This window comes from Helianthus annuus, chromosome 11, assembly GCF_002127325.2.
Source record: "Helianthus annuus cultivar XRQ/B chromosome 11, HanXRQr2.0-SUNRISE, whole genome shotgun sequence".
Taxonomy (NCBI): Eukaryota; Viridiplantae; Streptophyta; class Magnoliopsida; order Asterales; family Asteraceae; genus Helianthus; species Helianthus annuus.
In genome coordinates, this window is record NC_035443.2 from 162,496,957 (window position 1) to 162,509,288 (window position 12,332).

At 36.1% G+C, this 12,332-nt stretch overlaps 1 protein-coding gene across 1 annotated transcript; it reads left to right on the forward strand.

Moving 5' to 3' along the window:
* Window positions 1-540: 540 nt before the first annotated feature.
* Window positions 541-11,920, forward strand: LOC110888670 (PKS-NRPS hybrid synthetase CHGG_01239-like). The gene is made up of 6 exons (XM_022136184.1): window positions 541-634; window positions 5,433-5,488; window positions 7,437-7,748; window positions 9,093-10,149; window positions 10,232-10,672; window positions 10,827-11,920. The coding sequence occupies exons 1-6, from the start codon at window positions 541-543 to the stop codon at window positions 11,918-11,920; spliced, it is 3,054 nt and encodes a 1,017-aa protein (XP_021991876.1).
* Window positions 11,921-12,332: the final 412 nt, after the last annotated feature.

Below are 12,332 nucleotides of genomic sequence, written 5' to 3' on the forward strand. Positions count from 1 at the left end.
ACTTATATAACAATACATTAATCATATTACTCTACTTTTTCTCCAATAAGGCTACATGGTATGGGGCGTCCCCCCTCCCGTCTTGACCCGGCGACGCCGTCCACACCATCCCCCCCCCCGGTCCCCATCCTCTGCGTCACTTCTTAGACGTTTGCGACGGTCCATTTGTGGGGCCCAAGACCAAAAAGTAACCGTTATAAAAAAAATTAATTTCTAATTAAAATTATTTTTCAAACGGTAATAATTTAAAAAAAACACCCAATTCACTCTCACTTTTATACATACTCATCTCTTTTACACATTTTTTCACAACTTTTCACCCACTACAACCTCATCTCTCTCTCACATTTTATAACCCCTCTTCCCTTTTTATAAAAACTCATCTATTCTTATACCATTTTTACCCGCCACCACTCCATCAACCTCTAAAAAATTATCATGTCTTCACCTTCTTCCATTTCTTCAATTTCTTCCATTTCTTCATCATCTTCGTCTACGTGGTATTCTTCAACTTTAGAAGAGGATACTATTATGCATAACATGGTTATGAACGCGGCTCAGGTCATCATGGCGGGTGATGAAGCGTCGTCCCAAAGGCTAACTAGACGAGCAAAATTAAACCGAGACCAAGAAGGTATTTTAGTATTTCTTTTCCTTATGTTTTATATAGATTTGAAAATGTATTTTATAATTAATTTTATTTATGTTTCGTTTTAAATTTATAGCCGCCCACGATAAACTAGTAGCCGATTATTTTGCCGACAAACCCGTGTACCCAGCCGAGATTTTTCGACGTCGGTTCCGTATGAGTCGTCCACTGTTTTTACGTATTGCAGGCGACATGGCCTAGTCTGATCCGTTTTTTACACTGCGAAACGACGCTAGGGGGCAAAGGGGTTTCAGTAATTTACAAAAATGTACGTCGGCCATTCGACAACTGGCATACGGTTTCGCACCCGATGCATTAGACGAGTATATAAGGATGTCTGAAAGAACCGCACGTCTATGTTTGCACAAGTTTTGTCAATGGGTTGTCAAATTGTATAGTAAGCGATACCTGCGGAAGTCGAACGCAAACGACGTTCAAAAGTTATATCAAGCACACGAACAGAGACATGGTTTCCCAGGAATGCCCGGGAGCATTGATTGCATGCACTGGCCGTGGCAGAACTGCCCAGTTTCCTGGCAAGGTCAGTATACTAGGGAAGATCATGGACATCCGACTATTATTCTAGAGGCTGTTGGCATGCTTTTTTTGGTCTACCTGGTTCGATCAACGACCTTAACATCATATACTAGTCAAAGATATTTGAGGATGTAGTGGCGGGTACAGGTCCAGACACAAGCTTTACGGTTTCGGGTGTGGAATACAGGCGAGGTTACTACCTAGCCGATGGGATATACCCAACGTACTCGACAATTGTTAAAACTATTCCGTACCCGACGGACGATAAAAGAAAAAAGTTTGCGAAGTTTCAAGAGGGTGAGAGAAAAGATATTGAACGGGCTTTTGGTGTTCTACAAAAAAAATGGCAAATCATTGAACATCGAGCACGTTCGGCTACACCAAAGCGGTTACGAAACATTATGTACGCTTGTATCATCCTTCATAACATGGTCATTGAAGACGAAGGTAGAGCGATATGCGAGTACGATGAAAACGCGTCTACTGGAAATTCTGTTCCAGTTAGTGGGGAACAACAAGGTTTGAACATGTTCGCTCTACGTAACGAGTACACACATCATAACCTACAAGCAGACTTGGTGGAGTACATTTGGAACAACGCTCAAAACGAACCCGACAACAACATGGAAGACGAAGACTAGTAGCTTATTTTAATATATTAGGATTTAAGTTTATCTTTTTTTTTAAGTTTATTTTTTTAAGCTTATGTTTTTTTTTAATTTTTTTAAGTTTATGTAATGTTTTTTAATATTAATGAAAATATTTTGTTAGTTTATTTCTTAAATGTTAAAAAAAAGTATAAGATAAAAAAAATAAGAAAAACATAAAAGTGGTGAGGAGGACTATGACTAGGACCATCCTCCCATACCCTCTAATTTTGAGGGATGGAGGCATGGAGCATCCTTGAGAGGACTATGACGTGACGCCTACGTGGCGGATAGTCCTCCAAAGATAGGATGTCACCATACCCTCTAGCCTAAGGACTCTTGTTAATTTGTGAAAACAATATTCTATATTATATAACACAAATACAGAACTTCGAATAAAATATTGTGGTAGTTTAAACATGGAAGTATAACATGATTATAAAACGATCTAAAATGTGGATAAATAATTTAGTATTAGCAGAGGCGTCTCTGAGAATTCACGTATCCTGTTCGAGATTGAAAAAATGTGTCCTTCCATTATGTTTTGTTATTATTTAAAAAAATCAAATTAGTATTGGGCTCAATAAACTTAATTCCAAGTGGGCTAAATTCTAAACCATAAAAAATAATTTGTAAATGGGCCTATATTGAAAGTGGTATGTGTTTACTATTTAAAAAAAAAATAATATATACGTATCGGATTTTTTTAAATCGCATGCCCCTCGAAATTTATGTAAAGAAAAAGTTCTCATGATTCTCACAACTCGTTTTGGTTCTCATTTAAACTGAGCCCTGTCTATATAGGGAAATGGTAAAAGATATGGGTCAACGGGGAAGGATCCACTAAAAAGTGGATTTTGCCTAAGTAGCCTAAGAAGGATTGTGATGATGACATGTGTCACTCCTAATAAGTAAGATTGAAGGGCATTTTGGCCCTTATAAATAGGAGTGAAAATGACATGTGGCACCCCTTTTGTTTTTTTAAGAAAAACAACAAAAAAAAAGTCTAATACAAAAAATCTAGCACAAAAAATCTAGTACAAAAAAATATAGCACAAAAAATGTAGTATTAAAAAATATAGCACAAAAAAATATAGTACAAAAAGAAATAGCACAAAAAAAAAAATTCAGCAAAAAAAATGTAGTACAAAAAGATATAGCACAAAAAATTGAGAAAAAAAATTTAAGACAAAAAAAATTCAACACAAAAAATTTAGCACAAAAATATAGTACAAAAATCCGGCACAAAAAATGTTATACAACATAGAAATACAACACAGTTTTGTGGGGTTTTTTTTTAATCTTCATATTTTATATAGCAATATGGTACTCAAATTAAAGATAAAAAAACGCTCGATTTTACGCTGAAATTTTTATGAAAAAATAATATCGTATAAAAAAGTTATGAACGTTTAAAAAATGAGAGTGAAATATGCATGTGCCTTGCATGTGGAGAAAGAAAGTTCATAAATAGGATTTTCTCAACATACCCTTACACTTTTTTTTCTCATACACTTTCATCTTAACCATTGATTTAAAAAATAAATGGTTAAGATTTTTTATCATCCTACTTACGCAAAATCACCTTTTTATTTGATCTTACCCCATGGGTCAACAACCACATCTTTTGACCTTTAGCCATTAGATGTGAGGCTATCAAGGACGTCTTTGAGAATGTTAAAAAAAATAGGCTTTCAGAGAGATAAAAAGAGATTAAAAAAACAGGGCCCTATCCGCCCTATTATACTAAGTTTCCGTTCAATATTATATTAAGTATTATATAAACTATTAAATAATAATCTGCAAAAGAATCGGTTAAATACCCCCCTAATTTCTTTGCTATTCTTCTTGAATCAAACTTGCATTTAAAAAAAAAAAGAAACCAAGTCGAATATCATTTGTATTGAATCTCGGCCCATCATCTATTTACAATTCGGATCTTTAAAATGGCAATCCAACTTTCATTTTTATAATACAAGAGGCCCAACTGTTTCCATCCAAAAATCCAAATAGTTTGACCAGATTTTTTTACCCCAACTTAAATGGCCCACTAGTACTAAATGTGGAATTCAAGCAAACAATTCAATAGGATTATGAAATTTATAAAGTTAACCTAAAAAATCAATTAATTAATATTTGAGTTTTGAAACACTAGTCCTAAGGTGAGAGCTTCTTTTCTTTCATTTCTTAACGCAACTGCTATGTAGTAAAATACACATATTTAAACTGTGTAAATGTATTATTTTATGTAGTTTTAGGGTACTTTTTATTACCTTTTAGTTTTTATTTTATTTAGAGTAAATTACTTTTTGAGTCTCTGTGTTTTAGTGGTTTTAACCACTTAAATCCAAAATCAAAAAGTTTAACGCCCTGAGTTCCTATCCATTTATTTTATAACGTTTTGAGTCCAATTTTGTTCATTTTATAACGATTTGAGTCCAATTTTTTGGACTCAAAATGTTAAAATTTGGATTGAAAATGACTCAAATGGTTAATGAAAATGTTTATAGGGACTCAGATCGTTAAACTTTTTACTTTTGGACTCAACTAGTTAAAACCACTAAAACACAGGGACTCAAAAAGTAATTTACCCTTTATTTTATTAGATTGTGTATTTGTAAAAAAATAAGGGTAAATGCACGGCACCCCTGACCGCGGGAGGGATCCCCCTCCCCAGTTTGCTACCCGACCAAGCGCCCTGGCGGTGAATTCCCCCGTCTGCTCAGGGTAAGAATCGAACTTGCGACCTCCCCCTTGCAGGTTTTAAGATGGGTGTCGATGGCCACTGGGCTGACACCCAATGGTTATGTATTTGTAGGTCTTGGTGCGAAAAAGCGATTAATAAACGAAGAACCGGAAGTTTATATAAAAGACGAGGGATCAAAACTGCAATATATGAAAGTAGAAAATGCATTATGAAAAGTTATATTATACTGAGGGTTTGAAGAGAAAGATATTGTTGTGGATTATCTACACGTCCGTATAGAGTATTGTTGGAAGTTTTGATGTAAATGGAAAGTCTCAAGTGGTAAAACCACTTTGTTCTACATTGGTGTGGGAACAAAAGGATAGACTATTTATAAGGTGAAACCTTAACCAAGCCTTTGAAGTCTTATAACATGTTTTACCACAAAGTCCTACCCGAGCGCGCGCAGGGGGGTGCAAAAAATTGAGTTTCGGAACTGGAATTTGGTTGAACTCGTGCGTGCCCGCACGTCCTGCGGACACGAATGCAGCTCCGAAAACCCGGGCTCGCTTGGTCCTGTTAATGAGTTTAAAACTGAAACAATGTTTTAAACAATGTCCAGAATTCGGTTATGAATTCTGTGACTATAAAACCAGATCATACTAACACAGTTGAGACACACCAACAACATCTCATCTTCTCCTCTCTCAATCTCTACAACATCTCTCATGTTTCTTTTCAGGAAAGTACGACAGATTATTCATCTTTGCTTGGTTGGATTATTCATAGATACAAGCACAAAGAATGCAGTTGGGAGTTCCAATCCTCTTTCATGTCTTCGATTTAGCCTTTTCTTTTTTCTTCTTGCCATGTTTTGATGTCTTTTTTATTCTTCTTTGTATTTGTTTTCCAGCTCTTCGCCGGTGTGAAGATGAAACGAAGAGAGGAAACGAAGTGGGTTCTACCAAAGTAAGGTGCTCTCTACAACCTTTTTTATAGTTTAAATATATACGTACTCTTTCTTACATGTATGTATGTATTTTTGTTTACATGTATTATATATCTATAATAATACTACATACTAAAAAACCATTCCATTCTTCTAATTGGTCCACAATGATGAGATGTTTAAGATTTTTATTTTCTCTATTGATTATGAATATAGAGTGTAACAGGTTCATTAAGAGTCATCATAACTATTAGAGTGAAAAATTGGATATGAAAAGACGCGGGTGGGATGAGAAATCATGATAGACCGGCGAGAACATCGCCTCGTCGACAGGGTACCTTCCAAAACCAACACCAAACGGCATGGCCATATCCCAAAACCACTATGACGAGCCTAACTGTAACGAGCTTGAACCTAAAAACAAGCTCGTTAAGTAAACTTGCCCGAGCTCAACCCAACTCATGAGCCTAAACGAGACACTGTTAATATAATTTTTTATTAATATATTAGATATATATCACTTTTCATAAGTCTGTACAATTTTTTTCTCTTTAACCGTTTTCAAGTTTTTCCCATGATTTCCTATAGGAAATTAACCCTTATGTTTATATAATTTTTTTATGACGCTAAAAAGACTACACACAAAAACTGTTTCATAAATTTATTAAATTTTGTACAACCATGACATTTTTTTTCTTGACACGCATTTAAATGTCATAAAATAAGCGTGTGTCATTATTCATGTGTCAAGATATGTCTTATTTTTTTTATGACGCCAAAAGAATGACACACAAAAAAGTATGTCATAAATATATTGAATGTTGTAAAACCATGACATTTTTTTCTTGACAAGCACTTTCGAATGTCATAAAATGAGCGTGTGTCATTGTTTGCGTGTCAAGATGAATCTTGTTTTTTTTTTATGACACTAAAAACATGACACACAAAAAAGAATGTCATAGATTTTTTAAATTTTGTAAATCATGACATTTTTTTCTTGACATACGCTTTTGAATGTCATAAAATATGCGTGTGTCATTGTTCGCGTGTCAAGAGAAGTATATTTTCTAGTAGTGGAGATAAATGAAATAAGAGAGAGAGAGAGAGAGAGAGAGAGAGAGAGAGAGAGATTGACACTAAACTTCTTTATTGATATGTACAAATGACACATTACATTGCTATTTATTCTTAGAGTTCGGCAGTTTATAGTCCAACCGTCATAATCTCCTATTTTGGCGGGGGCTCTCACTATTTGCACACCAAGGCAGGCTATCTGCACAATTAGGGTTTACATACGCTGCGTATTGGTCATTAAGCAGCGTATATGGTTACCTAAATACGCTGCGTATTGGTCAATACGCAGCGTATATAAGTGGTAGGTACACGACCAGACAGTCAAACCTAGTACCATGTCAAATCAGTCTAACATAGGGTGCGTATTGATCAATACGCACCGTATTGACAGACTGATTTGACCTGATACGATGTTGTCCAGGGCACGTGAATAAAGTAATACGGTGAGTAGAGACAATACGCTGCGTATTGACATGTCAGATGAAAGTCTATTTATCCCTCCATTCATATCTGTTACCCATCACCCGACAATTCAATATACTTTGCTTTCCTTTTCATCTTCTTCTTCAGTAAAGAATTGTTAGTTTTTGGTTCAATCTTGTTAAAATGTCATCATTTTGGAAGGATAATTATTTCGGTAATCGCTATTCTAACGACACATGGGGATCAAATGCTGCCAACGAGGAGGAGGAGGTTGTGTCTAGAGTCCCTGTTGATCAAGAAACACAGTTGCCAGACTTGAACAAGACTCCCACTCCACCTGTTGATGAACCAAATTACCCGGCGCATCAAGTGTGTCCAGATTACGGATACGGGTATGAATCTCCGTACGTGCAACAAAGTGGATACGGTGCTGAGAATGCACCTGTTGATGAACCATATTACCCGACGCAGCAATCGTATCCGGGTTATGGGGTATACGGGGATGAAGGTGGATACGGAAGTTACAGTGGATACGGTGGTGATGGTGGATACGGGGGTGAAGGTGGTTACAGTGGATATGGGGGCTACGGTGGATACGATAGATATGGGGGTGACGGTGGTTACAGTGGATACGGGGGCTACGGTGGATACAGTGTATACGACAGATCTGGAGATGAAGTTGGATACGGTGGATACGAAGAACATGGTGGATATGGTTATGAGCCCCGTAACACATCACTTTATGAACCATCTACCCCGGGCAATCCATTTCAAGTAAATGAGGTATCACATTAAAATAATTATTGTTATTATTATTATAATTATAATTGTTATTTTTATTATTCTTATTATTGTTAAAAATAATATAATTATAATAATTATTATTATTGTTATTATTGTTAAAATACTTTAATTATAATTATAATTATAATTATTATTATTATTATTATTATTGTTGTTGTTATTATTATTATTGTTAAAAATATTATAATTATTATTATTATTATTATTATTATTATTATTATTATTATTATTATTAAAAATTTTATTCTTTTTATAATAATAATCTAGTTAGTCTAGTTAACACAAATAATTATAAGATTTAGTAAATAAACAAGTTAAGAAAGTTAAGTTAATAAACAATTTATTTTTCTTTTCTAAATAAATAAATTAATAAAAAATATTTTAAATAAATTAGTATTGTAAATAAATAAAAGAATCATCAAATTGATTTTTAGTTAAAATGGTTAGTTTAAACCTAACTTAGTTAGTTAAATCATAGTTATATCCTAACTAGGTTAGCATTTAATACAAGGGACCACTAACCGGCCCCTTAAAGGAACCGGCCCCTAACCGGTTTCGAACTCACGACCTCTCGTACACAAAGCAACGCACTAACCACTCGGTCGGAAATGCCACATCCGTTTATTCATGGAAACAATTACTATTTATGCTCGATTTCGCATCCTTCCATTTATCCTCTATATTATTATTGCACTTTGGTCCCTGAAGTTTCAAATTTTACGAAAATAGTCCCTCAAGTTTCGAAAACTAACAAAAATAGTCCCTGAAGTTTCAAAAATTGACAAAAACAGTCCCTGAAGTTTTGAAAATTGACAAAAATGGTCCCTGAAGTTTCGATAATTGACAAAATGGTCCCTGAACTTTTGAAAATTGACAAAAATGGTCCCTGAAGTTTCGATAATTGACAATAATGGTCCCTGAACTTTCAAAAATTGACAAAAATGGTCCCTGAAGTTTCGAAAATTGACAAAAATAGTCCCTGAAGTTTCAAAAATTGACACAAATGCTCTCTGTACTGTTTAGTTAAGTATGCTAACTGAGTTAGTGTTTAAAGATGAAATCTTTATATGAAAGTTAACCTTGTTAAATCATTCTGTTAAAATAGTTTCAATAATAACCATATTAGTACCTGAAGTATGAGTTTCAATTATATTATTATTATTATTATTATTATTATTATTATTATTATTATTATTATTATTATTATTATTATTATTATTATTATTATTATTATTATTATTGTTATTATTATTATTAATGTCTTTTTGACACAAATGGTCCCTGAAGTTTCGATTATATTATTATTAACGTAACTTTTTTTAGCGTTTCATGTCTCTAACTGATTTGAAGAATTTGGTACAAGAAACGGGAAAGGAGTATGGTTACGTAAGTGTTACCCGCCGATCAAAAAATATTGGCGGTACTACTGGGATGGTATGGCTTGTGTGCGACCGTAGTGGTGAACACCGTAGTAAAGCAACAGTTAGGAAAGCTGGTAGCAAAAAAATCGGCTGCCCATTTTCATTACTCGCCATCCGGGACGTGACGAACGACACGTGGGAGTTAAAAGTGGACTGTGCGAACCATAACCACGAACCTACGACGAGTCTGTTGGGCCACGCTTTTGTGCGAAGATTTACTAAAGCCGAATACAAGCTAGTGGAGCAGCTAACTGCTCAAAACATGGAGCCACGTATCATATTTCAAACCCTAAGAAAGCAGTTCCCCGACAGCCTGCACGTTCAGAAAGACGTGCAAAATGCGGTACAAAAAATTAGAGCGACAATAATGGACGGAAAGAATACTATTCAGGCACTGGAAAGCCTGCTGCATGACCGCCGATTCATTTACGACACCCGACAAGATCCCAAAACAGATGTCATAACAGAGATTTTCTTTGTTCATCCTTATTCAATCACTATCTGGCGTGCATTCCCGCACGTGATGTTGATCGACGCGACCTACAAAACAAACCTCTACAACATGCCATTTGTCCAGGTTGTGGGTATGACGTCGACTGGGAAGTCTTTTTGTATCGCACATGCCGTTATTTGTAAAGAACGAAGGGGTAACTACGTGTGGGTGCTTGAGCGGATCAAGTCAATATTGCATGAATGTATGATGCCGCGTGTGATAGTCACGGATAGAGAGCTTGCCCTAATAAATGCGTGTTCTAAAGTATTCCCGAACGCAACCAGGCTTCTATGCCAATTTCACATCCAACAAAATATAGCTAGAAAGTGCAAGACAGGGTTCGATAAAGAAGATTGGGGGAAATTTATGTCGTACTGGCGGACATTGTGCGAATCTTCATCAGAGCCCATGTACAAGTACAACTTGGAGAAAATGTATAACCGACTCGTGGTTGCCAACCGAGAAAGTAAGTGTTCCTTCAACAAACGACTCACCCAATCTATTATATTTCACACACGCTTTTACATTTCATTATTTTATTTTTGCAGGTGTCTATGATTACGTCTACGAAAACTGGCTCAAAGACTATAAAGAAATGTTCGTTTATGCGTGGACCGATAAGTGTCGCAACTTTGGTCAGCGCACCACCAACAGAGTTGAGAGCCAGCACGCAAATTTAAAAAGATACATTACGCGCGGGAGTTCATTGGAGCGAATAGCAAGATGCATCATTGATATAGTTGAAACTCAGTACGATGAAATACAAAAAAGTTTCATTGAGAGCATCGAAAAAACGATGAACCACCACAGACACCGAATGTTGGACAACCTACGTGGAAAGGTTTCCCATGAAGCACTTAATTTGCTGGAAAAAGAGCTATTGAGGAAGATGGATGTGTTGCGGAAACTTAACGCATCATGTGGTTGCCATATGTGGCTTAGCAAAGGATTGCCGTGTGCTTGTAGGCTGGAAAACTACAAACGTACAGGTAAAAAATATTAAAACCACAAACCTTTTGTTATTTTGTACGATTTAGCTGTTTCTCACACCGTATTAACTTAACTGTGATGGGCGTATAATACAACTCGACGAGATAGATGTATTCTGGCGTAAGCTTGACTTGCTCCCGTGTAAACTGGTAGACGAGGAGGTCGATATTGTAGCAGAGCTCAATAATGTGCGGCAACATTTAGAGGCGCAGTCCCCCGTTCAGCAAAAGAGTATGCTTTCAAAGATAAAAGCGGTCTTCACCCCGAAATCGTCAACCAAGAAACCACCGATCGTCCAGCAAAATACTCGCGGTCAGCCTACATCAAAGAAAGTACAAGAAAGGCTAGATGAAGCTGCGAGGTTAGACGAAGCTGCGAGATACAGCTCCTATGGCGAGGACAGCAACGTATATACCGCTTCCCCCAAACATAGGTACGATTTACCCCGACACAGCTCATACGTACCGTTAGAGGGCTCTCGTGGAACTGGTTCATTTGTGAAGTCTGAAAAACCTAAAATGCAACGAAACAGTTCAACAAGTTCTAAAAAGAATGAGACGCGGGATGATAAGGTTTTTCCATTAATAAAGGGGGACGAGCACTTGTTATGCATTAAGAGGTTTAAGAATCAAATTCCATCAGAGTTTCACTCTTACATATCGCGTATACAAGATGTGACCCCAAACGGTCATTGTGGGTACAGGTCTGTGGCTGCCGGGTTAGGTTTTACGGAACACGCATGGCCCAATATTCGAAGAGATTTACTATTGGAGATTGACCATAACAAACCGCGTTGGAAGCATGTATTCGAAACATATAACGAAGGAGACTTTAAACGAATACGTAAAAGCATCGAATGGCATTCAGTGAAAGGGTGCGATGAAAGTCACTGGATGGAAATGCCTCAGGTAGGGCTTCTCGTAGCGCAAAGGTATAATATTGTCCTCCACGTGCTAAGCATTGAATGGAGCTCTACCATCTTCCCATTAACGGATGCCCCACTAGATCCACGACCTCAAGCGATAACGCTTGTACATGTTCACGGGGGACACTTCATACATGCTAAGTTGGAAGGAGACTACCCCATGCCTTTAGTGAACCCGTTGTGGTCGGCACATCGATCAATAGCTGCGAAACGGTGGGAAGAAATGTATAGACCGCGGTTAGAGCACTACTACGAGTTAATGCATCCTAAATCAGACCGAGACAAAGACAGAGAACCGAGTTTAAATGTTATCGAAGATTAAGCAGAAACTTGTATTTTTGTAAATTGTAGAAATTTTTTAATTTATAAAGTTTGTATCATTTTTAATTTTAATAATTCAAATAATATCATTTTTAATTCATTTTTAATTCATTTTTAATTTTTAATTTTTAATTTTTAATTTATAATTTATAATTCAAATTTTTATAAACATAATTTTTGTATTATTTTTAGCTTCTCTAAATACAAACCAAGAAAAACACAAAAAAAAAGGTCTTATAAGGTGCGTAGGGATCCCTACGCATCGTATGTTAACCAAATGACAATAAAGCCCCTCTTTTTGGCTTCCTTTAGCCTCAGAGCAAGGGTAAAAAGGTAAAATGACAAAAATCAGGGCAGCGTATTGATCAATACGCATCTTATGTCAAAGGCGGACAATTTCCCCCCAAATTAAA

What these genes read in the sequence shown, in the direction of transcription:
- LOC110888670 (XM_022136184.1), top strand. Translation starts at nt 541, where the DNA reads ATGGTTATGAACGCGGCTCAGGTCATCATGGCGGGTGATGAAGCGTCG. An exon ending in ACGAAGTGGGTTCTACCAAA is followed by an intron (nt 5,489 to 7,436) that starts GTAAGGTGCTCT and finishes TACCCGACGCAG; the next exon opens with CAATCGTATCCGGGTTATGG. An exon ending in ATCCATTTCAAGTAAATGAG is followed by an intron (nt 7,749 to 9,092) that starts GTATCACATTAA and finishes AACTTTTTTTAG; the next exon opens with CGTTTCATGTCTCTAACTGA.